We start from the raw sequence: 25,869 nt of genomic DNA, 5'->3' as shown, positions 1-25,869 counted from the left end.
CCACACAGACTCCAGCAAGGTTGAGCTGAGGTTACATAGCTGCGCTCCCAACGGTTCTGCTGGCATCTTCCTACTGCTCCCCTGTACCTTTTCACAGCTGGAATACCCTGTCTGTATGTTTCTGTAGCCTAGCCTGTATGTCACCTTGCTGTTTATCCCCTCCTCCACGGTGTCTAAGTTTACCTAGGTGGATGCTGGAGAATCTGTGTAACAGCCATGTCACCTTGTGTCCGTCTGGGGCCCTGGAGGTTTCCAGGGTTTGGCTCTGCTCCGTGGCAGGTGCCTGTCCCTCCATTCTAAAAACAACCAACACGTGGGCACACTGTAAGACAATGTCAAGCGAGGCTGGAGGAGAAGTAGTAGGTGCCTATAAAAGCTGGTGCAGAATCTGACCGAGGAGTTCCAGCAGAAAGTGGTGGTGATTTTTTTGTTGTTGTTCGTTTCATTTTTTTGAAGGGATAAGGCTGCAAATAATGTTCTGACTACCTGCTGCCTGTGGAAAGCACTGAGCTGCAGTTTTGCAAAAAGCAGTAGTGTGTCCAAGAACAACAGAGTACAGAAGCCCCAGCATCTCTATATACCATGGAGTATAACAAGATGGGCTTCCAGTGGGTGGGGAGTTGCAATTACTGTGTAAACCTATAATTTTGGAGACTGCAAAAGGCAAGCAAAATCAATCTGCAGCAGACTATAGCTCTATCAGCAGCCTGGCAGAAACAGTTGCACAGAGGAGTGGTATCAGGAAACATTATGTACTGAACAGCAACAGACAGCATAGGGGATTTAAACAGGCGGTACAGCTGTCTGATGCCATATTAGGCAGAGCAAGGCGCCTCTCTCCATCTGCTCTGTTTTCTTCTTAACCCTTTTGGGTTAAAAATGCTTATAGCAGAAATTTACAGGCTTTAAAACTGTTTACCTGAACTACTGACTACCATTTCTTTATTCGCTTTTTCAGCTAACTACTCCTTCTACTCCATCATCATCATCATCATCACACCCCTTCTCCATTCTAGCTGGCACAAGATACTGTTTCTAATGGGGTGCTAACAAGTAGTTCTGGAACAAGTACCAGGATAGCAGATACCAGAAAAGCAACAGAAAACTTTCTACCATCAGTTTTATGTAAATTCTCAGCCTCAAACAGAAAAAAAAATCACCCAAATTACATGTTTCAAAATGCATTTAAAATATCTGCAAGACACTCTCAGCTTTTAATAGCTCCTTTTAGAATTCTCTTTTTTTCTGCCCATACTGTCCTGATTCTTTTAGAATTCTCTTTCTTCTGCCCATACTGTCCTGATTACACTATTGTGGCAAGTTAAAGCCATCTCTGAACTGCAGATGCAGATCATTTTGCTCCCCTGCTCCAGCATCTGGAGTCTAAACCACCCAGCTTTTCAGTTCACCTATCAGTTTTGTGATTGTGGCCACTGAAGATTTACGTGGAGAAAACCTCCTGTTTCTTCTTGATGACATGGAGAGTAGGGCATGCATACGTACATATGAGTTTGGTGTGTTTAACTGTAGGATTTTAAGACATTAATGTTTCCCATACCTCTGTTAATTTCTACCTCTTCATTAAAGTCAGCAGAATGGCACCAGCTCTTTCCAGCTATAAGCAGTAACAAAATTGTTCTTCTAGGTTCCAGTTTGAAATGGTACAGATAATAATCTTAATTAACTGAAAAAATAAGTCCATAAAGAGAAAACCTAATTCACCTTAAGAAAAACTCCTAAGCAGTGCATTTGTGCATCATATTTTTCTCAAGCCCCATGCTCTGTACATTGGTATTAATGCCAAAATAAGTGTGCTGCCTGTGGTATCATTAAGAGATGGAGCTTCTAAAAATACTATATTTTCTGCAAAATTTTAGCTCTGGTCTTAAATACCACGTTTTTGTAAGTTCACTCTTAACATGAATTGAACAAATTCAGCTATTTGCTTTTGTGTGTGAGTGAAATGTGCTGTGTTAGATCCAGGTGGTCCATGAAGCATGCTCAAATTGTTCCTCTTGGCTCCAAAACCTAAGATCAGCTACAAAGGGACAATGTTTGTTACCAGTCCTCAAATCCCTTTAAACTATTCAACACTTGTTGCACTATATCAAATACATCATATGCCATAGATAATTTGACTCCTTGTTCCTGTAGCCTTTATTGAAAATGCTTTTGGAGCTTGCCTTTCTCAAATTGTTGCAAATAGAACTACTTGTTTGTGATATTCTATATTTTTTACCTTACAGATGCAAAAAACCCCAAACAAATCCACAAATCAGTATCATATATATGCTTTTGTATACCATAGGGGTTTTTTTTAGGGAATAGATGAATCCTTTCAGTTCCCAAGATAACCATAATAAAAAAAAAAAAAAAAAGCTAGTTCAAATCCATTTCTATTTTATGCTCAGGATTTTTCCACTGATTTTTATACATGGATCAAAAGTGCAAAGCCATTCCTAAAAGGAGGTTAAGAAATCCACTCAATGTTTTTTATTTCATCAAACAAGTGCCATTCCTAGTGCATAGAATTTTAATACTCTCCAAAAGGTGTAAGAATAAGGGACTGCCCAAACTATAAAGGCAATGCTGGGAAAATTGTTCTAATTTAAAGATTCGCATTTTCACTGTACAGCCAGTAAATTTCTAAATGCCTGCATTACACTCAAGACTTAGCTTCATAGATTTCTACATTAGAGACAATTTAATACTTGGTAATAACATAGCATGCTATCGTCCCCAAACTGTAGTTCATGAGTCCAATGTAATTGGTCCAGGGACCCAGGTGAAGCAGTCAAATTTACAGAGCTTTCAATTACAAGCTAAATATAGGTGTCTGATGTTCCACCAGAAACCTTAATAACTAGTAATAGTCTGTTAGTATTGATATGGCACATTTCAGGTTTAAAGCATTTAGCAAATGAACACCTGCATGGATTGTTAGAGCACTGAGACTAGTCCATTGCTACTTTGCAACTATTCTGTATTAATAAAGAGAAGTAAAAAGCAAACAATCAAGAAAATTCATTTCAAGCCTTTGGGAAGTTTTGTGTTACTTGTAGAGTAGAATTACTTGAATAATAATGCACTGAACAAAGAATGATATTACTCGAGTTTAGTTGCCACATAAAGGTAACAGTCAAACTATCTTTAGACAAACCTGCGATGAACAGGAAATCTGTTTTTGCTGGAGAACAATATATAGACTTAAATCTTGATCTGATTATGAAACAGTCACCCATATCAGCTATTTTAAGATCACAAGTATTTCATTACAGTGGAATGCTGGCACTGAGCTTTATACAGTTTGTGCTAGTTTCTTTTCTCTGTAATTTTAAATTGAGTTTCTTTTGATCTGTGTAAGTGTAAATAAATCAGAGACAGGCTCAAAGCATACATGCAGAACAAGAATCTTTTCAATGCTATTAAATTTGAATATCACTGTTGGTTCTTTTTACCTGGTTTTAGCTTTCCTTCATTAGCTGCACAGCTTTTCTCAACAAGGCTTGTTATCTGGAGATATGGCCCATTCTGTATGATTGTAAGACCTAATCCTTGTTCACCCATCCTAATATTTGCCTTCAATGCTGCAATCAGTGCCGGCCCTTTGAAAAGTGAGAGAAGAATTTTACTAGTTCAAAGTGTGATATCATTCTTCAATAAAAGGTTTAAGGAGACATTTGAGCAGGTGCTGTACCCGTAAACAGTTAAGTCCCTTGTCCTTAATTGCTTCTCTAGATAGGCACTGCCTGCTGAGTTACTGCCAAAAAGCTGTAAAGCAATACTTACAAAAAGTTAGTGTACTCCATAAACTAGCTTTCTGCAAATAAATATACTGAAAGTAGTTTTTACTTTGAAACATTTTTTAAAGTTACATGTTTTACCAAGAGAAAAAGCAATACTGTTGTTACTTAAGTATTCATTCCTCATGGCAGTATATTCAGGGAAGGTAGAGAACAGGGTACAGAGTAACAGAGGAGTTTTTCAGCTATTAAGGACTCCAAGAAAACATTGAATTCCTATTAAAAAATGGATCTTTCAAATCAATATTTATAAAGGAGATTAATTTCTAAATTTCCAGCAGATTGGTTCCACACCCTACTGCTGACATGAGGGAAGGGACAGTACTTGCCATATTTATCACCTACAGAAAAAAATACTCTCAAGCATCTGCTATCCATTAAAATGCACAACACAAATAATAAAATATGACATTATCCCAGTGTCTCCACCAAGAAATATAATAGGGTAATAAAAAAACCCTCCATCTCTCAAGCCCATTCTCCTCATCAAGTGCCAGGAAAAGTTAAGACTGTCACATGAGTGCTTTAGACTCCTCAAACAAACTGTATTCTGTTAAAAAATACTTTTTTGTCTCTGTTTTAAGATGTAATATCTAAATGTAACTTCTAACAGTAGGGCAGCAATAACTTAACTGCCTGAGACTGTCTCCAGTGGTCTGGAATCACTTAATGAAAATTCCCACCACTTTACCCCTTTTGTTTAAAATATGGAAATCTAGTCATCTTTCCAACAGCTTCAGTAAAGCTTTGGATCAGGCTCTAAATGACAGCACAGAATGTCTATAACAGAATCAAGATTGAAAGTATAGCAATGTGAACATTTGATTTGTCAGTTTGGCTGCTGAACTGAAAAACAGAGAAGGAAGCAGGAATGGTTTGAATTTTTTTTTCCTTCCCAATGAAAAATGCAGGATTTTTTTTGTTGACTAGAATACTACATTTCATTTGGATGAAATACTTAATTTTCATGGTCATGCAAGAAAAGCAAAGGAAGACCCACTCTGGAACACACTTTTATCTGTTGATAATTCTGAGAGGTTGGACATCTGACCTGCTACTGGTTTTGCAGCTCAGGAATTCATGCAAAGTAGAACAGGATCAGTAGAAGGGATTGAAATCTTTCCTATGGTGTTCTTGGTCACTTTTCCATGTGTGTTTCAATCTTTTTCAGCCAGAAGAGGGAACTGAATCCTAGTTTCCTACTTTCAAAATAAGTACTCAACTCCCAGGCCAATACATGTAAACAGATGATATAAAGTAAGGTTACTTTATATTATTTTCTAGCCCAAATTATTCAGCAAATGCCATTAAAATTCATGAGCAGTTATAGGTCAGCAAATAATGAGCAGTGAAACAACAAACAAAAGATGCTAATAATAAATGTAGCCAACTTCAATTAGAAGCCAGAATCCTGATTTTAAGTTGCTTCTTATTGCAAGCTATCTTGTTGGACATGAGAGGTTTAAAACCATGAAAGCTGTGACTAATCCAAAGCCTACAAAACATTAGCAGGAATGCTAAGATTCACACTTTTAGATAAGACTCTTGGTTTTTTACTATACCTGATATCAGACTATATAGCCTCCAAGGAAGGTGGATTTTCTCTTGGTTCTGTGCTACAGAAAGTTTAGACACTTGACAGAACTTACATTACATTTCCCCTAATACTGTCCCGGTTTTCTTCAAGGTCTTTTTCAATTCTGCAGGTTCCGCAGGCAGCAGCATAGGATCTCATCCAGTCCTCTTCTGCTGAAGAAACACCTTTTCATCTTGTCATCTGCCTACGATTCTGTTTCAAATACCCAACCTCAAGAGCAGGAATGCCTCTTGGTCCTAAGAAAATCTGGGGCACTGGGGGCTCTATGAAGAACATAAACTGTCTGGTAGCACAAGGACTTTAAAAGTTTGAGATACTAAAATAACAGGACTGGAAGAGTAGTGCTGGGGCAGCAGTGAGGAGATGAACAAAGGGAGAAATGACCAAAAGAGATGGAAACTCACTCTTAGTTTCAGTCCCAACCACTGGTGAAGACTGTGAATGTCCCATGCAGTCCAGAAGAAAAGCTTTTTCTATGGAGCCAAAACCCTTAGGCAGGTGTGTCCTAGATGAGCCTCTTGGAAATGTGCTACTGGTCCATGATGGCCTGTGGAGGAAAAGTGTACCAGCAGGTGAGGCGACAACTGCTCCCCCAGCAACTGCTCCCCAGTAACTGCTCAGAGCGCAGGTAGGTCCTGAGCTCTCCCAGCACCACAGCAGTGACATGGGCATAGGGAGGTCTGGCATGAGGCAGAGGATGTGTCTGCACCTAGTGCATTGTTTAGTCCAAGAGGAGTAATTTGATTTAGGCTGCCTGTCTGTCAAAACCACAGCTCTGTCTGAGGCCCCAAAGCTTTCTGGAGAACCTATAGCTGGCAGTGTCGTCCCACATGGCATCCTTAGGCGTGTACTCATCTCCTAATAAACCCGAGAAAGATTAAATAGCTGACCACATAGCCTGCAGGGTATGGAGACTGGATTCTGACTTCATATTTGCCTGCATATCAAAAGCCAATGAAAACCATATCTTCCCTTTCTGTACCCTTTCCACCCCTCCTTCCTTCATTCCTTTTGCCATGAAGCTGAGTTATTTGGAGACAAACTCATTCTGAGGCAGACTTTTACATAATGCTTGTATTAAAAGCTATTTAAATACCACTTAAAGCCAATTTATAGGATAGTTGCAGATGATTCTTGGAAATAACTTCTTTTCAAGGCTGCTGGATTCTCATTGTTAGTGCAATATAATTTTTAAATCTTTTAAATAAAAAAAATCAATTGTCCCATTTCTTCCACACAATTGTTCCTAGTTTAAAGGGAATCATTTCAGCTGTTTTTCATCAAAAGCTTTACTATTTTCTCCACCCTTAAGAAAATCTGTCAAGAACAGGCGATTTCCATAGAACCTAGTCCAGCTCTTGTCCTCCAAATAAGTCCTACTGATTGCTGTTGAACACTTTAAGATTACTTCACTAATATCTCTATTTTGTTTGTATAATCTCCCATCTCTATAAAAGACTTATGTAAAAATAAACAGCACAGACAATTGCCCGCTTGGCTTCCTGGTTATGTTCCGTTTAGACCAGTTATGCTGCTCTGGAAAAAGCAGGTGGGTGTTCACTGTTAGAAGGGAAAATAAAATGTAAGCATTTAGATATTTTTCAAGTACCTGTAGCTGTGGGGGCTGCTAGACAAATTTAGTTCAGCATTTCCATGCCAGATTGATTGTATCAAAGGCACAGAGTTATTGTGGCCAAAACTGGGCTGTTTTCCCACATTTGGCGCATTGTTCATTTATTGGCTACGGGTTGCCCTCCACTTCAGTACAGATGAATCCACGGAAAAGCATGTCATCGAAAGTCACAGTTATCTGGGTGAATTTTCTAATAAAGGTTAATTAGGTTTTCTTCCAAACACACGGCACAGTCAGCAAGGCAGTATAGTGCTTTTGTGGTGCTCCACAGTTGTGTAACATCTGGAGGGGCCTCCATGTCTTAGTCCTTCCACGTCCCCTGTTTTTACCATTGCGACAGCAGCAGCTCTGAAATTTAAGCCAATGCCCAACATTTCAAAGGGACGGCGGCAGTGACTAGTGAAACACGAGACGGGTTTTTTGTGCTGAAGCCAAACCTGCGATGGCTCCTCAGCCCTCTTTACGCAGTGCTGGCCAAGTTGCTCATCCTCATCAGTCTGCGCCGTTTCCCTCGGGGTAGGGAAGCCCTGCCCGAGGGCGCTGAGGGCGCGGGGCCGGGGCAAGGAGAAGGGACGGATCCCCGTGGGCCTCGGCTGAAAAACACCTTTCGGGATACGGATGCGTGAGGGCGGAGAGGGTCCAGGCCGCGGGGCAGGTGTTGGGGCCCGCCCAGGGCGAAGCTGGGCGGGGATGAGGCGGAGCCGAGGCCCGGGGCACCGGCCGCCCCTCACCGGAGGCCCGCCCCGAGGCGACGGCCGCCCCCACCGCCACCGGCAGCCCCCGCGCACCGGCCGGCGGCAGCGCCCCCTACAGGCCCCGCGGCGGCGCCATGCCCCGCCCCCTGCTCTAGCCCCGCCCCTCCTCGCCGCTCCCCACGGACAACCCGCCTCCGCGCCCGGCCGCCGCCCCGCCCCTTTAGGCACAGCCCCGCCCATCTCCCCGCCCACCCGCACACAGCTCCGCCCCTCGCCCCGCCCACCGGCGTCCCGCCCCGCCGCGCCGCGCCCCGCTCCCTCGAGGAAGCCCGCCTCGGCCTCGGGGGTTCCCCCGCCCCGCCGTGGCGGAGGCCCCGCCCCGCCGCGGGAGGCCCCGCCCCGCCCGCGGGAGAGCGCCGGGGAGAGTGGGTTTCCCTTCCGGAGTAACCGCCGCCCCCCCGCCCGCCGGGTTCGCTTCCGGCTCCGACCGGGGGGCCCGTTCCTGGCGCCGCTGCCGAGGGGAGCGCGGGGCCCATGGAGCCGCGGCTGTGAGGCGCCCCCGGCCCGGGCCCGCTGCGGGAGCCGGGCGGAGGCCGGAGCCGGGAGCCGCCGGAGATGGACAAACTGACCATCATCTCAGGATGCCTCTTCCTGGCCGCCGACATCTTCGCCATCGCCAGCCTGGCGAACCCGGACTGGATCAACACCGGCGAGTCCGCGGGTGAGCGGGGCCGGCGGCGGGGACCCGCCGTGGGCGCGGGCGGCAGGTGGCTGCGGGACCGCGGGGCTCGGGGCCCGAGGCGGCGCGGGGGGGTGCCGGGGAGGCTTCCCCTGAGGGGCCGCTGCTCAGGCGGGGGCCGCGGGGCCTGGTGAAGTCGCGCTGGGGCCGGGGGGAGGAAAGCCGGGGGGGGCGGCAGGAGGGGCGGCCGGGCCGGGTCCCTGGCGGCTGCGGGGAGCTCCCGGGGCCGGGCCCCCGGCGCGGAGAAGGGCGAAGCGCCCGCTCGGAGCTGGCGGGACCCTCCTCCCCCGGCAGAGCCGCGGGTGCTGTCCCCGGGCGCGGAGGGGCCGCGCTGTGCGGAGCCCTGTCTCCCAAGGGTCCCGCAGGAGCCCCGAAACCCTCCTTACGCTCCGTAAAGCCGGAGGGCGAGGGCGGCATCCCCGCCGTGTCTCCGAGGTTCAGTCACCTTGGACAGGGAATTTAGATCAGCCTGCACAGTTCGTGGCAGGTTTTGAATCTTGGGACCTTTCCTTTGTTGCAGGGAAGATCTTGCCTTCCTTCGTATTTTTCTCCCCCAGAATGTTTCCTGCATGCTGATTTTCATCAGCCTTTAAGCCTAGATCCTGTGTGGGTTTTATTTTAGAATCTGACATTGTTTTCTTTAGAAGAACAAGGATTTGCACATCTGTCTTTTTACTAATGATGTAATTGTGTGAACAATTTATTTCAGCCTGTTGATAAAAACCCGCGTGTTCTGATGAGGGGAGTAGGGAGAGATAATAGGAGGAGGGATGCCCTTTGACCTCATGTCCTAGAGAAACCCGAATCTTCTTACCTGCAAAGGAAGCCATCCTTACTACAGACAGATGAAACTAACTTAACCAACTTTTCTGAAACTTATCATTTCCAAGCAAATCACAGGTATAGAGTAGAGAAAAGGAGTCTTGGGGTAAAGACTTAAATTCTTGAGTGTTTAAAAAATGTTCTTTGTCTGCCTTGCATCTTCCATGTCTAATATTTGGTGCATGTTAGAGGACTGAACTGGTTCAAATGGAGTAATATTTCCTTTATTTTGAGGGAGTATTAAAAATGTTGGGTATTAGGGATTGATGACTGGCCATTCTTTCTGACCAGACTATGTTTTGTTTGAATTGCTTCTAATTAGCTAGTCTAGAACCTGGCCTTTCCTTCGGGATCCAGAGGAGAGGAATAAGTCCCTTCCCTTCCTAAAGGGCAGCATTCAGGAACTCCCTAGAAGACTTCACCGTTCCTCCTATACCTAATTGTGATGATCTTCCTGCCTATGGCTACATAAAATAGTTGGTTCTTTCCTCTTACAGTTTTACCTAGCAGCAGTGCTGCAGTAATGAGCCCTTCTTCAGGAGCTTAAAGTCAAATAAAAAGATTTTCATTTTAAATATTTAACTATGTCTGCCTTAAGTCCTGCCTCATGTTAACAGATCCTATGCAATGTGTAAAATGTTGGATTCTCTGATTGTATAGACATGAGAGAACAAAACCTATTCTGAAGAAATTGCTGATGGAAAGGAAGGTCTTTTGGGAATGAAGCACAGTCCATTTCATTCTTCGTTAAAGAAAAATGTTTTATATTTTATTTTATATATATAATATATAATATTAGTAGTTATCATTTATAAATATTAATATAGTCTTCATAATACAAAAATTGTTTCCTGAAATACTATACTTCTTAGTTACTTGATGAATGTACTTTTTTAGAGGTGCAAATAGTCTTAATTAGGCTAGCAAACATGAAATCTGTATGGATTTTTCTGAAGGACTTCACTAGTCAGATAATGTTTTGACAGACATAAGCCTTTTGTTTGCTATGTTTTAAAGTAAAAAACCCCTGTTGATCTGATAAAAGTGTAAAGGAGAACTAGCTGTCATCCTTCCTTAGTGACTCTCTTGTAGATTTTTATTGATATAGGATTTGATGCGCTCTATTAGACTACTGGTTAAAAGCAATATAAATGTGTATTTCTAGTACTAGACTTTCTAAAATGAGCCTTTTGCTCAAACTGTAAAGAAAGGAAGCGTGAGGATGCCCATTGAATCAAGGACTTCCTGTAGCAAACACTATAGTATTGAATTGTGAGATAAATGCTTTTATGAGTGCTGTTCATTACACAGAGACTGCTGTGGAGAAGTATGGCACAGGAGGACACAGCCCTGATGTAAACCCTGTCCCAGCTGCTAGCACGATTCAGGCACTCTAAGCAGACTACAATACTTGGACCACATTCAAGCCATCCAGCTTCCATATGTGCCACTAAGAAGTAGGGTTTTTTGAAGCATCCTGCACTCAGCTGGTGAAAGAAGCTATTTGGTGAAATATTTCTTTGCTTTACCTCTGTGTTCTTAAGTTAATCTCCTGTGGGAATTATTCTAGATTTTGCTTCTACAAGTCAGCCTAGTTCCAAGGAGAAGGGGGAGTAAGAGTGTTTCTCTGCTTGGCTGCTGTCCTCAGGGCTCTGAAAGGCAGCGTGGAACAGCCTGGTCTTCTCAATACTGCAGCTGTTTGAGAATTGCATAGAGCAGAGGTCTTGGCAAACCTGGGAAGGCAGCACTGCATTGGCTCATTCAGAGCTGTTTACAGCAATTAAGATTGGGAACCTGGACTTGCATTTCAGGGGAAGAAAAAAAAAAAAGCTGTTCTGATTTGAATGCTAAACAATATGTACCTCTTACTCCAGAGATAATGACGATTTTCTGCTAAATTGGACAGCAAAATAAATCAGTAGCTTTAATGCTTTGCTGAAAAATCAAGATTGTTTTCATTATTTTTTTTAAAGGAGTCTATCTTCTGGGGAGATTGATATAGAGGAAGGGCTGATTAGTCTCCTAAATCTCTTAAAGATGTTTACTCTTAAAGATAAGTTTTACAGTAATGTAAAAAATGTTAGCTATAAAAATTCCTCTCCAGCACTGTAATTATGAGCAAAGGATCACAACTGAGATCACTGAAGGTTTCAGATGCTCATCTGTCTTTAGGCCAGAAGACCTACACCTTTGTGGACATAGGTCCCAGTCTCCATCCGGTGCTTTTTCTTTATGTAGTTTTGTAAGAATTGTTCATTAACTTGGTTTCAGGTATTTCATACATCTTTAAGATTACAAAGAAAAGATGAAAATTAAATGGATTTTTCTTTCAGAGAGTTCTCAGTGAGGTTTCATTATTTGTGGTGTGCAGGTACAGAATACTGATAACTCCAATCTGGAAACCAGTGGCTTCTCAGTATTCTTTCACTGACATCCTTTTCTTATCAAATTGATATTCCATGTGAGAAATAAGGACAGAGTTGGCTTTAATTTAAGCCAGTGCCCAAACTCCCACTGATTTCAGTAGTAACGAATTTTGCTCCTGTATCTCCACTTCTTTTGCGATGAACTTTAAAAACTGATAGTTTTGTCTCCATATGTTCCTTTTTTGTGTGGGAGTGTCTTTAATGACTTTGATATTTTGTCTTCAGTAGGGGAGGAGAAGGGATAGAAGTTGCTCTAGCTTCAGCTCTCAACCTTTTTGTAGGGAAAAGGGTATGAATAGTATGCACAGTTGAAATTAGACGTATTAAAAGATGTACATGTGGGGGGGTTGACAATTTGAAATGTTTTTAGGATAGGTCAAATAATTCAAGAAGATAATTTAATCATATAAAATCACCCTTCAGAAAGCTAAGCTATCAGTTTGTTTATGTGACTTAGTCATCCCTTCCTATGTAGCATTGATTGTTCATTTGATTCCAATTTACAGAACAACGTGTACCTTTATTATAGCAGTCATTAAGTTAATATGGATGTCAGAATTTAAGGCTGCTGAACTCTGATGGGTAACTTCTAAAGCAGGTGTTTATCACATCCTCTTATGTTGATACCTATATCACAATGGGACACACAGTATAATGTTATGTCCAGGCCACTCAGTGTATGCACAACAGTGCTGTCTTGGGTGATATTAGTGTTCAGCAGAGCTTCCAGTTTTATCTTGCATCTGTGACATAACCATCAAGGTCACTTATGTTAGGAATTACACTTTTCATTTAAACTGCCTTCTGTACCATGCTGTGCAGTAACAGTATGATAGTAAATGGTGAATCTACAACATACTGCTTAATTTGCCTGTTTTGTTTACAAATGCTGCCTTTTCATGTATCTTCCAAAGTATTATGTGTAGTTCTTGGTTTTGCGTACTCAGTTGGTTTTTTGTTTGTGAATTATGATTCCAGATTCAGTGGTATCGATGGTCTTATAGAAGAGCAAGTTATACCCAGCAGGCTATTCCTCCTGGGGCAGTTAACTCTGCTCCTGTGAAATAAGTTGTCTAGTACTAAGTGGCAAATTACTGCTGTTCAGTGTTATTCCTCTGCATGTGATAGCTTTTCATGAGGAATTTTGCTCTACACTTCCAATGGGAGCTGTAGCTTTGTTGAAGCATTCAGCTTGATGAACAGTCACAGGTGATGTGAACAAGCAGCGATGCCCAGCTCCTGCTGAGCTTGAGACCATATTTGCCACCAAAATATTTTTCTTTACTTAGAGCACTGATTAGACATGGAGTAAACCCAAGACCACATGAAAGTACTCAAATGAATCAGTATTTCTAAATAAGATAGAATAAATAAATCATCAACAACTTAGAAGAAGGTGTTAACCGGAGTTCCAGCTAGCACTATTGTTCTAAATGCAGTTGTCAGCTCAGAAAGAAGTGGTATGTTATAATTAGTGTGGCATATTACCACTTCTGCCCTTTAGGGCCTGTGCTGAGAAACTGTTAATGTACGGTGCTCCTCTGGAGGAATCATGGTATAGAACAATCATTGTACTGCCCACCGAAGTAGATAGTGTTTTGGTTTGTTTCTTTGGTGTCTGGATAGTTGGCTTTTCAAAAACTGTATGTAAAAGGGTTCTGGTGATCATTTGTTAAGCATCTTGAAATATATTCAAAACACAGCATGCTTCTCCCAGTTCTTTTCCATAGAGAATGATGGAAGCAATTCTAGGATGATATGGAATGATGTCATATATATCCTCTATAATGATAGGAAGAAATTCTACAGAATTTCTTTTCCTAATGTTTTTTGTACTGTATCATGTAGAGACTGTGACAGAAGTTATTTGTCCTTCCATGACCCTGTTTGGATTGCATGTTTAGAATAAAAAAAAAAAAAAAAAGGGTGATGATACAGAGAATGAAGAATTATGTATCATCGTGCCCTAGAAAGAAGTGACTGCTGAAAAGCAACCTCCAAAGCCATGTGAACATCAGAGCATTTAAATTAGGTTCTGAAACATAATTTCTAGAAAAACACTTTATATTTTGGTAGATGCCCCCAGGTGCGTGAGCAAGGAGGGAAAGGCGGTGCTCTGTGGTGTGTTGCTGATGTGGAACATGAGGGGATTAGGACCTGCTGTAACAGTACTTGCCTTTTAGAGATGTTGCCACTGCCATAAAAAACAACACAACCCCCAAATAAGAACTAGTAAGGACTGACAAAGAATCGGAACCCCATATAATCTGAATACTCTAAGAAGAGCAGTCTGTTAATAGGTGTGTCTGAACTGGGAGTGTCAGTGCCATCTTTAAAATTAACATTTCCCTTCCACTTCGTGACTGTAGATGTCTTTCAAGTGGATGTAAAAATCTGACAAAGCAGAGTGTTTGAATTGTGCTTTGGTTCTATAATTGACCAGGCCTTAAGGCACAAGAAAAATTAATAGTAAGGCATTGTTGTAATGAATTAATTTTGTGCTTGCTCAACCACTCAACATTTAAACATATGGAAGTATTTTATGTGTAGGAAGAATCTCATGAAAGAGAGCTGTGTCAGCCTGGTTATTTGAGCCTGCCGGAGCAGAGATGAGAGCGCTGATTGTTTTTGTCCATAGAGGAACTGATGTTTTACATCTGCTTTTTAACAAATACAAATTAATTGTGCTTCTGTTAGGTGAATGTTTTGTTTTCTCTGTAGTGTGTGAAGGTACAAAACTTAGTTTGCTTCCCACAAAATTCTGTTTAATTACTTACTCTCCGATTAGTGTTAAAGACTTAGGTGAGAAATACCTGATTATAGAGTACAGATCTGGGAACCAGTATTTACCTTTTGAATCTAGCATCTGGCAAGACTGACTTGAGATGTTGAAAAGTTTTTGTGATAGTACCTCTGTTTCTTCCTCTGTAAAACAGAGCTGGTATCTTTATCATAGAAACTTCTGATAGCATTAGCAGCAATGCTATTTAATTTGATTTTTTTAAAAAACTTCTGTTTCCTATCACATTTTTACTTTATTAATCAGAGAAAAATCTAAGAATAACAGGTATTTAATTTGTCTTTTCTGATAGTTGGTGTTTTTACTAAGGCCTGAATTTCAGGTGTTTGGAATAACTTTTTCCTTTATTTACTTCACAGCAGCATGTACAGTTACTACAGAACTAAATTATACTCCCTGTGTGCAGATACAGATTTGTTTTCTGTCCTATGCTTTACTCAAGAAGTACATAGTTGTAAGTCTGCTTTATAGACAGTACAAACTGTGGGAAAGGTATCTTGTTGCAACTTCAGCTTTGTGGCTTCAGGAACTATCTGTGTTTCACCAATAGTGATGATTTTTTAAATCAACTTAGAGCTGATATTAGGCATGTGTATTGCATTTGTTGCTACAATATGACACTGAGATTAACACAGGAGTGACTCACATGTATGAACCTTAAAAGTAAGGATTCAGTAGTATGTACTGCAAAACAAAGATTTAAAACTGCTTGAATTTTTTTTTTTTTTTTAAAAGGAATCCTGTTAATGACTGCGGCTTATTAAAAACATTTGTTTTGTTTAGTTTCCAGCCAGCGCTTACACGTGAGCAGCATTATGTGAACTCCATTTGTACTTTTGCCAAAGCAGAGATCAGTAGGTCAAACTTTAAAGCTTGACCTACTTTTTTTATAGGTACCTCACAACAGCTCAGCTTTTTCCCACTTATTTTCTTGCCAGTCTTGAAACAGTAGAGAACTAACTCTTCTGCTGTAGTACAGCTGTAGTATGTAGGATTTTCATCTTATGCAGGAGTTCTCCACCTAGTTCTCGAATCCTTTTCCAGCAGTGGTTGATACCTGTGTATTTCAGAAGAAGGTAGCTTAGAGTGTCTCATGGATGAGGAGGAATATTGACCTTTGAAGAGGTTAAATGCTGCTATCTATTTTAAAATCAAGTACAAAATTACGTTTGTAGTATGGTGGATCAAATACAATATGGAGGCTGTGTTTATTTCTTGTACAAAGTAATTTGAGAAAATTATAATTTATTATAAATTTCTAGTTTATAAAACTTTAAAAAGAAATTTCTTATTACGTGATTATAGGTTGTTATTGTAATTCACAGTGCCTACAAATTTAGTAATGGACAGAGTCTTTTTTGATTGAGAGCTATGTGCAGGAAAAAGGTTCTGTGGTAATTTTGCAGCAATCCCCTTATGTGTGCTCCAGCCACTTTGCTCAATTTCACTTTTCTTCCCCAAGCCTCTGACTGATGGAGATATACACAGATTTGAAAAACTGGAGATATGGCCAAGAAGAGGATCTCTGCAGGGTACGTGTCTATTTTAAGGAGAGGGGAAACAAGTAGAGCATTTGACTGGCGAAGCACTTACATTGGTTTAATTCTGTAGGAATCTCTATGGAATTAACAGTCATAGGTTTTATCCTTTCTCAGGATGAAGTTCTTGGTTTCTTTTTTATTATATCATATTTTATTTCCTATTTGGTGTATTATGTATTATGCATTGTATATGTTTTTTAAATTTCGTAAATAGAGTTGATTACAAGAGTTTGGTCTCTTGGGTACCTTAGGAAATGTAGTCTGATCGTGATGGTTTGTCTGCAGGATGAGCTAATCAAGTATGACACACTAGCTGCTAAGAGTTAGAGGCTCAATATTCCACAGAGTATGTAGAGTCAAGTTCCCTTCTTTGAGCAAAACATATTCAGTCTATTATGTCTGGGTCTTTGGGATGAACTAAAATGCTCCCTTGTGAAGGCATCAAAAGCCTCCTAGGGATTTACTGCAGTATCAGAAGCCAGTATTTCCTATCCACGCAATGTAGTGTGATAAGCAACAGTTGGCTGCTACCCAAGAGCCTCATGGTAGCTGCACTTCTGTGCCATAAATTACAAAGCACTTTGGGATTATTAAGGTTGACAGTCTCTCAAGGTGTAATGATTAATAACCCACTTAGATGTTTAAGTATTTGTCCAGTTGAAGACAGTTCACATTAGGCCTTGAACTTGACCATAAGGAATTCTTTGTGCAGTTGTTTGGACACTGCATTAGTAGGCCTGAGCTGTCTCTGAGCTTGGTACATCCAAGAATTTAATAATCAAATGACAGTGTTCATAGGCGGTAAAATCAAATAGTTTACTTTTGTAGTGCTCATTATTGAGCCAACTTCCCAGTTTATAGTGTTGCATTTCTTACTCCTGGGTTTCCTGTTCTCTTGCTCTTCAATCATTGCTGAAGTTGTTCTTGCCTTGTTTCCACTTCTCTTGCTGTGACTCCTTCCAGCTATTGGCAGTGATCTAATTTAGTTATATTTTAAGGAATAGGTGTGGGATCAGAATAAGAGAGAATGGGACAGTTGATTGTTCCATGTGCCTCAGAACTGCTTTGCAGTGAATACTTTAAAAGAGATGCTTTGAATCTAGATTCTTTTTACACTTCACAAGTTGATGGCGTGGATACTAATGTTATTAGGGTGTCTCAGTGAAACTGCTTACTTTCTACAATAAATTCTTATATACCACTGAAATGAGATGGATCCTGACTTCCATGATAGGTAGGTCAAATGTACAAGTAAGGGGGAACAGTTTTATCTGTAACTTTGTAAGTATGAGCTTAATGTATCAAACATACATAACCTTTAATTGTAATGTCTGTATACCAAAACAAAGTCAAAAAAACTGATAAGAGGTTGTCGTGGACCTCAGGTTTCCTGAAGGTAGACTTTTGTATAGAAGGTGACTTGTTTCCCTTGAAAATTTGCTTTAACGTTCAGTCTTGTCTGTACAAAATACAGGTATTATGAAGTGCAGCATTAAGAGATATCTTTTCTCAAGCACAGACAGCAACCAACAGACACAGTCAGTGGAAGTGTCAGCTCTGGAACAGTGGAAGATTATGATCTCCCTTCTTGTAGAGGAGAAAATGCACTGCATCTTCTGTGCCTGTTGATGTGAGGAGCGTTGTAGGCGTTGCATGCTGTGGGGGAAGAGAAGTCACAAGGGTGAAGAAAGAAATTTTTTTGCTTAGGTTGAATTCCATTCTGAAACTAATCATGCACCTAAATTCATGTGTTAATGATGTATTTCTCCATTGTAAAAACTTGTGTGGGAAGAAGCATGTTTCACTTTGTTTTTTAAACCCACACTTAATTAAATTTAAAAACTATGCAACAAGATTATACAGGAAACCTGAAAAGATTGAATGGCCAAGAATTTCTAATGTGGTCTCATAAATTCTTTCAGCGGAATATTATTGGGTCACTCAGCAATTACAAGAAGCACCCTGAAGCTTAATACATGAAAAACGATGGAATAGAGCGAGCAAAGGCTAGAAGTAGTAGTTGCTGTTTTACAAACAGAAGTTTGTTGACTTATGCCCAATGTAATCTGAAGTAAATGCTCTCTCTAAGTATATGTTCAGTAAGATGAAGCTGGTGATAAAGACAGAGCATTTCTTGGCTGTTTATACTGAATCTAAAATTAGAGAGAATTCTGTTTCAGAATGTCAGTATAACAACTGTATAAACATATGTTAACAGATACGCTCTGTGGAGCACTATATAACATCTGATTGCTTTTTAAGAATAGTCCCGCTTGTTCAAAGGACTGAGCCCTGCTGTTAAGATAAAGTCGTATTTTATTTCAGTAAAGTGCAGATTTATCTGTTCAGGAGTGCTCTGTCTTCTTTTATTCTAGCCAAAAAAAAAAAAGTCTCCAGACTCTTACAGTCTATTTTTGTAGATGCTGATTTGTGATAAGAGAGAAAGTGTTATCACCACACAGACAGCACCTGTTAATTGCCTAAATTCAGACTTAAGTTATGCAGGCTTCTAAAACAAGGACTTGCCTTAGTGTTGTGGTTTAACCCCAACCAGCAACTAAGCCCCACATAGCCGCTTGCTTGATCCTCCCTGGTGGGATGGGGGAAAGAATAGGAAGATTAAAAATGAGAAAACTCTTAGGTTGAGATAAAGACAGTTTAGCAGGTAAAGCAAAAGCTGCACACAAGGAAAGCAAAACAGGGAATTCATTCACCACTCCCCATCACTCAGCCATCCTCAGGACAGCCAGGTTCCATGACGCGTAACGGTGACTTGGGAAGACAAACGCTGTCACTCCAGACGTCCCCCCCTTCCTCCTCCTTCCCCCAGCTTTACATGCTGAGCGTGATGCCAAATGGTGTGGGATCTCCCCAGTTGGGGTCAGTTGGGGTCAGCTGTCCTGGCTGTGTCCCCTCCCGACTCCTTGTGCACCCCCAGCCCCTCGCTGGTGGGGTGGTGAGAGAAGCAGAAAAGGCCTTGACCGTGTGTTAGCCCTGGTCAGCAGTAACGAGTCCATCCCTGTATTACCAATGCTGTTTTCAGCACAAATCCAGAAAATAGCCCCATGCTAGCTCCTATGAAGAAAACTAACTATCCCAGCCAAAACCAGCACACCCAGCAAAAGGAATAAGAAAATATAAGGATAAATCCTGAATATGCTTCCTGCCTTCCTATTCTTTGTTTTTAATGTTTTTGTTGTGATGGGAACAAGAAGTAAATGCCCAAATTTGAGAATTATTATTGCAAAAGAAGGTTGTTGGTTTTTTCCAGTTTGTCTGAAAAGTTAAAGCTACCTTTTATATTGGGGGGGCCTAAAATGTTTATCAGCCAGGAAACCATGTGCTGGCTGTCCTTTAGGACAGATTGTATGTAGTTAAGCTACATGTCAGTCTGTCTTTCAGCGCATGAAGTGTTACTTGTAGAGAATAAATTCTTTGGCCCTGTACTTAATCCTCATTTAGAGTGCAGTTTAACCTGTATTGCCAGTTGTTACAAGCATGTCATATACAGATTTGGCAACAGTTAAAAAGTGCCTTTAGGAATAAAAACTAAGATTAGGTTTTATTCCACTTGAAATATTACTCGAGTTGCAATGAAATTCATCTTGGGACATTTAGGTGCCGTTTTTCAATTGACAAAGGTGTCTTATGGAATAAAGCAAGTCTAGTAGACAGAGATAGTACCTTTTATATCCACAGTTAGTAGAGTGGGGAAAACCTGTGTGTCCAAGACCAGAAATGTGCTTAATCTTTCTAATTATTCTATTTGTTCTAATAAAAAGTATTACTTCTACCTGCAAACTTCCCTTTTCATGTCCTCACTGCTGTAAATGCAGTCCTGCCATCAGTTACGTGATTTAAAGAAATTGCCACCAAATTGTTAGTACATTTTATTTGCTTTTTGAATATTTTGTTCTTTATTTAGCAAGGTGTGTTGTACTTTCTGGCAATCTGGGCCTAAAATTTGCTCTCAGCAGTGGACCAAGTAAGAAAGCATTCAAGCACATAAGGTGTATTCAGGCTGAGGGTTTGCAGAGCAGACACCTAAAATTTGCAAATATGCTTCTAACCATATAAATGCCAAAAGGCAGTTCAACACTTCTCTTTTCACCTTACACCACTAGGTGATTCATAAGGCCGTGGAAGAGCCAGATCAGTGGGTGTCCTTGGAGCATGTCTGACACAAGCTGCGATCAGTGCAAAGCACAACAGTTACAGCTGACAGAGGAAGATGATCGTTATTCCTCCTGAACTTCATTTGATAAAATGCACAAGCATTCTTCAGGGCAGGGCCAGAACCTGAATTATCTCCGTACCCTTGAATGCCTTTGTCACTAGGCCAAAGAAATGGCTTTAGACTGTAACCAGGAAGGTTGACAGATATTTTGTTTTCATGACTAGAGAGAGAACAATAGGATACTTTACTTGGTGTGACTTGGGGGTTTTCGTATATCTGTCCTGATCTGCTTGGACGTCTGTTAAGTTTGGAACTCAACTGACTTGGTGAAATGGTGCTTTTAGATATGCAGGAGTTAGAAAGGGACACCTCTGAAGGCCAGTTACTGCACAGGACCACCTTATAAGAGATTTATGTGGAAAGTGATTCACTAAGCTGTGAAGATCCAGAATGTCTGTGTTCTTGCTGGTTGTGTTGTGTTTGTATCACATAGTGCTGCCATTACTGACTCAGCCTGGCCCCCTCACATCACTGGCTCCTGTAGATGTTGGGCAGCCTCCAAGAGCCTGCACATCAACTATACAGTTGTGAAGTGATTAGCAGACCATTTCTGAGAAGGTTGGGATAGGGTTGTGTTGTGTATTGGATGGAGAGGTATCATTTTACAGCTCTGTCTGAAGCCAAATATAACTCTTAAAAAGAACACAAGCTCATCAAACGTTAAGTGGCAGAACAGCTGTAGGTGTCATAGCTTCTGGCTTTCAGCTGAACATATGGCATAAAACTGGTGTAGCTGACTAGAAAAACCACTTTTAAATATTGACACTGCCTTTGATCTTTCTTTATTTAGGCAATGAATTTTGTCAAATTTGAATAGCTCTATTTTAGTTTGGGGAAAAATGGAAATAACTATGGATTTTTTTTCTTTGTTTTTAAGGTAAAACATTCTTCTTTTTTGTTTGTGTTTCAAAAGTTCTGTCTTTTTTCCAGGCCCTTGCCACTTCAGAAACTGTAAAGGTTCTAGTCACTGACACTATTATCCTATTGTGAAAATGCTTAGTGTCAGAAAATAAACAACCAGAAGGATGCAACTTATTAGAGATCCTGTTTACCAACATTTAATTAATGCTGTCTTCTGAAGTAGGAAAGAATACCTTCAGCGTGGGCAGATTTCTTGGCTCTGATACGTGAGAACACACAGAGCTTTGTTATATCCTCAGGAGAGTTGTTCCTGTGTTGTTGCCTGAGGATAGCTCTTTCAGTGTGTGGTGGTCCAGCTAGTCTATTAAAAAAAAAAAAAAAAAGAAATAAAAGGACAAAACAAAAACATTAAAAACCCACCCCAATACACAAGTCGTGGCACTGAAACATGTATGTTGGAATTTGCTTTTTATTCATTCAAATGTCTGCAATTTAAACATCCCTTGCAACTTGTATCATAATATCATCTGTAGTAATAAACTTTTCTAATGCATATAAGTCAGAAGGATCTTTCCCGATAGATGGCTCCTGATTTCTTTCCTTTTTGGGGGTGGGAGGAGGGAGGAGAAGACTGTGGTTTTTGTGGAGGGAGAATTTGATTTGATTTAGGCATGATACAAACACTGAATTGAAAACTTTTGAGACAAGTCAGTCACCAGATGGTCTTCAGCAGCAAGGCAGGCTTTTCTTCTAATATACCACAACTCTTTTAACATTGAGTTTAGACTTTAAAAATTAGCATTCTTCTGTTTAAAAGCGAGTAAGCTTGGGAGTTCTAAAGAATGCCAAAAATGGTACCTAATAAATTAAATTCTCTGGACATTATATTGTTAAATAGAATTCAGTGGGTAGGTTCCTCATAGCAAGCATAAACTGGGTTTGAAGCTAGGATGTTACCTCCCCTATTGTTGCCAATATGAGTATTTTTAAGAAAGTCACTTAGTTCCTGAAACAAGGAAATGCTCTTTAGACCTCTAGAGCAAGAAAGATGGTGTATTTCAAAGTTGGCTTGAAAGGGAGACCACGTTCTGATTTCAGAGAAGGGGATAAATGGAGTAGAAAAGAAATAGCAGCTTATATAATAACATGCTCTATCTTGCAGTATTGACTTGAATTGCTCTTAAAAGATGCACTCTAGATATAGCAAGGACTTTGCAAGTAAATCTAGGTCTTTATCAAAACTGATCTTTTAACATTGTATAAATACTTTTTAGGTGTTTGTTTCGTACCAATAAATATCCAGTGGGCATATGAATTGATCTTGCATCTAGTCTGGTTCAGAGTGAGAAACTCGAAAGCTTTTCTTTCAGGGTTATAATACCTATTAGATGACTTGAGAGACAAATCAGAGTCAATGCCAAAAATTTAAGATCTGGCATACAAAGGACAGGAAAGATAATAAACCCTTTGCTTTGAACTCTTTTATGTTCTGTGCCTTTGCAGTTAATCCTCTTATTCTTATAAGCCTTTTTCTAAATCATCCTTTAACATTCATAAATCTTAGTAAGTCTGAACTTGGTTGCCTCTTAATCTACTAACTGAACAACATACTGGAACATCCGCAGTAAAAGAATCAATCTGTCATGCCACATCCTCAATACCGTACTTGCATGGTAACCTCGAAGTTATTTTAGTGGCATAAGTGCTAAAGAGCATCTATTCAAACTACCGCCATCCCTCACAAAAGTAGTAATTATTTATGTAAGAACAGTAACAGATATGGTATTCTCATACCTGATTGGAAACTGGTAGTTGATCCTATCTTATATTTTGATCTTTTTATGTACCCTTTATAGTTATTTAGGTCTGTCGTGGTTTGAGCTCAGAGAGCATCTGAGCACCATGCAGCCACTCACTCCCCTCTTCCTCTGCAGTGATGAGAAGGAGAAAATAAAGCAAAAGGCTTAGTGTTTTTTGCTCAGAGGGCAACTGAACACCATGCAGCTGCTCATCCTCTCCTTTTCCCACAGCTCTGGGAAGGAGAAAGTAAAGCAAAAGGCTCAGAAATTGAGATAAGGACAAGGAGAGATGACTCGCCCATTATGGTCACGGGCAAAAGGCAGATTTGTTAGGGGAAGAAAAAAACCCCATAAATTTAATACAGACACTAACAACAACACTACTTAATGGACAGAATGGGACAGTGAGAAGCATCACATTATCTTAAAAACACCTTCCCTACCCCTCCCTCTTCCCGGGCTCAACTTTGCTCTTGATATCAACCTCCTGCCCCCCAGCAGCGCAGGGGGCAAGGAATGGGGGCTGCAGTCAGTCCTGCCACTTCTTCCACCTCAGTGGGGCTGAACTTCTGGCTCTCTTCCCCTGCTCCAGCACAGTGCCCCTCTCACGGGAGACAGTCCTCCACAAACTTTCTCTAACATGATACCCTCCCATGGGCTGCAGCGTTTCCCTGGCTGCTCGGGCCTGGGTCACCTGTGCGTGCTGCAATCCTCCCAGTGCCGAACTACAACAGCGGGGCCTTCTTCCCACAGAGTCCCGGCCTTCTTCAGGCACACTCACCTGCTCCGGCGCGGGGCCCCCACAGACCACAGGTCAGGATCTATCTGCTCCACCATAGGTCTCCATAGGTGATGGGGCAGCCCAGCCCTGCCCTCTCACCAGGGAATACAGGGGGGCGCTCTGCTCCAGCGCAACTCCCCCCCTTCCTCCTCCATTCTCCCGCTGACCTTAGTGTTTGCACAGATGTTCTCCTCACAACTCCCACAACTCCTCCCAGGTTCCCCTTCTTAAATAAGTTACTGCAGAGGTGCAGTGAATTGGCTTGGCCTTGGTGCAAAGGTGGGTCTGACTTGGAGCGGGGGGAGCCTCAAGAACCTTCTCACAGGGGGCCATGCTGTAGCCCCCTCCCCTGCTACCAAAAACCCCGCCACTCAAACTGAGGACAAGGTATAATCCAGTTATTGTATTGTCCTACAACAATGACCTAAGCAAAAAAGGGGACGAAAGGGTGTTCGACTTGCTTGTGTTTACTTAGCTGCAGTTAATTATGTGTATGTGCTGTTTTACAAAATGCTCCGATATGACATTATTTGAGGCTGTAAACATTTTTAAATTGCTTTAATGGGTCAATGGCAGAAAATTTAGATGAGCACTAACTACATTTCCTTTACAAGGCTGTAATTCTGAGCAGTTGTAGATACAAAAAAATTCTATGAGCTGTGCCCTGTGGGCATCATTCAGTGGGACCTTACATGCAGAGACCCTGCTATTCTGTTTAACTATTACAACATGGACCATGCCTTTTAGAATCAAGAGATCTTCCCCAGCACTGTTAATCCTTTTTTCCTCCCTGGTTTTGAAGTGCTTTGCAAACTAGCAGGATACTGTAGCTTTGTCCTCTTCACACCAGAGGTGGTGCATATCCTGCAAAAGCATAGCTTTTCCTCTAGCCTTCTGCACTGCTTACTCTTAAGTGTGACTAATCTCCTCATAAGAGATGATACAGGGTCCGATTTTTGATGGGGTTTTTCACTGGAAGATTTTTGATGGGGTTTTTCACTGGAATAAATAGAACTAACTATATGCACCCTGGAGTAACTCCCAGTCTATGGCAGGAAAGGATCAGCAGTGTCAGTCGCCTAGATTTTGGGAAGGGCAGAGGGGAGAGTATTGTTTCCAAGGAACTGAAATCTGGATTATAGAATTGACAGAAATTTTCCCTCAAACAAAACACATATAAATAAACCTAAATAAGTCATTCTTTCTTCCCCCTTTATATGGTAACATCACTTAAAGTGTCCATTGCTGGAAAATAAATTCCATGTGTAAGACTCGGATACATCGCACTTAAACTGCCAGATTCCTCGGATGACTTTGAAAAATTTTCTTCTTGGAAATACCACCTCCTTGATTGCTGTTATGGGCAGTTGCATTGGAACTATTCTTACCATGCCTTGTTGTTTGTTCCTCTCAGGAATTCCTCGGCTATGCTTCGCTCACTTTGAAAGCGGTCTTCTGTCAGAGAGGCTTGGTTGCAGGCAAGGAGCAGCAGACATGTTAAAGGCAAGGTGGCCAAAGTCAACTTGATGGTTATCCTTAACACTGCTAGAGGCAATTAGTCTGCCATGACCAAATCACTGCATTCTATTTAGACCTTTAAAGTTTCCACTTGGATTGGGTAGGAAGCTACAGCTGCAGCCTGTTCCTCCTCTGAGATGGACCTAGACCTTTTTTCACTGAAGTTTATTAATTGGCTAGAACTTAGAAACTTTCCAAGAACAGCTTCATTTCCTCCTGTCTTTGTCTGTGGCCCAATGAGAGTTACAGGGAATGGCTTAACTGAGCTGCCCTTGTTTTACATGCATTGTTCTCTGTCATGAGACTGTTACCTAACCAGCAGCAATGAATGTTTTAGTGTGCCCAAATAACATAGCTCCATGTACTGTGCTCATTACTAAAACATAAAACTTATCAGTGTCCTTGCCACATTGGTGGTGCTCTAAAATTTATGTCACCAACACCTCATTAGGAACCCTGCAAAATGTGCTCTTCATCTTAGCAAAGATGGTTTGACAAGTCCTCAGCACACTAAAGTAGCGTGTTTGAGCAGAAATTGTCTGGCAGTTACAACTGGCGTTTCTCACAGAACCACACCATCTCATCAGGACAGCAAGTGAGGGAGGGCGGGTGGGCTG

The 25,869-nt window shown here is 41.3% G+C and overlaps 1 protein-coding gene across 1 annotated transcript in view; it reads left to right on the top strand.

Moving 5' to 3' along the window:
• Nucleotides 1-8,193: 8,193 nt before the first annotated feature.
• Nucleotides 8,194-25,869, top strand: part of MOSMO (modulator of smoothened) — a 31,402-nt gene continuing 13,726 nt past the window's right edge. The window contains exon 1 of the mRNA XM_074919655.1: nucleotides 8,194-8,449. Within this exon, the coding sequence (XP_074775756.1) occupies nucleotides 8,344-8,449 (106 nt within the window). The 5' untranslated portion in view covers nucleotides 8,194-8,343. The remainder of the gene's footprint in view (nucleotides 8,450-25,869) is intronic.

The sequence above is a fragment of the Athene noctua genome, chromosome 15 (genome assembly GCF_965140245.1).
Source record: "Athene noctua chromosome 15, bAthNoc1.hap1.1, whole genome shotgun sequence".
Classification (NCBI taxonomy): Eukaryota; Metazoa; Chordata; class Aves; order Strigiformes; family Strigidae; genus Athene; species Athene noctua.
The sequence above is the reverse complement of the archived record's forward strand: the minus strand, read 5'-3'. Positions and strand labels throughout refer to the sequence as shown.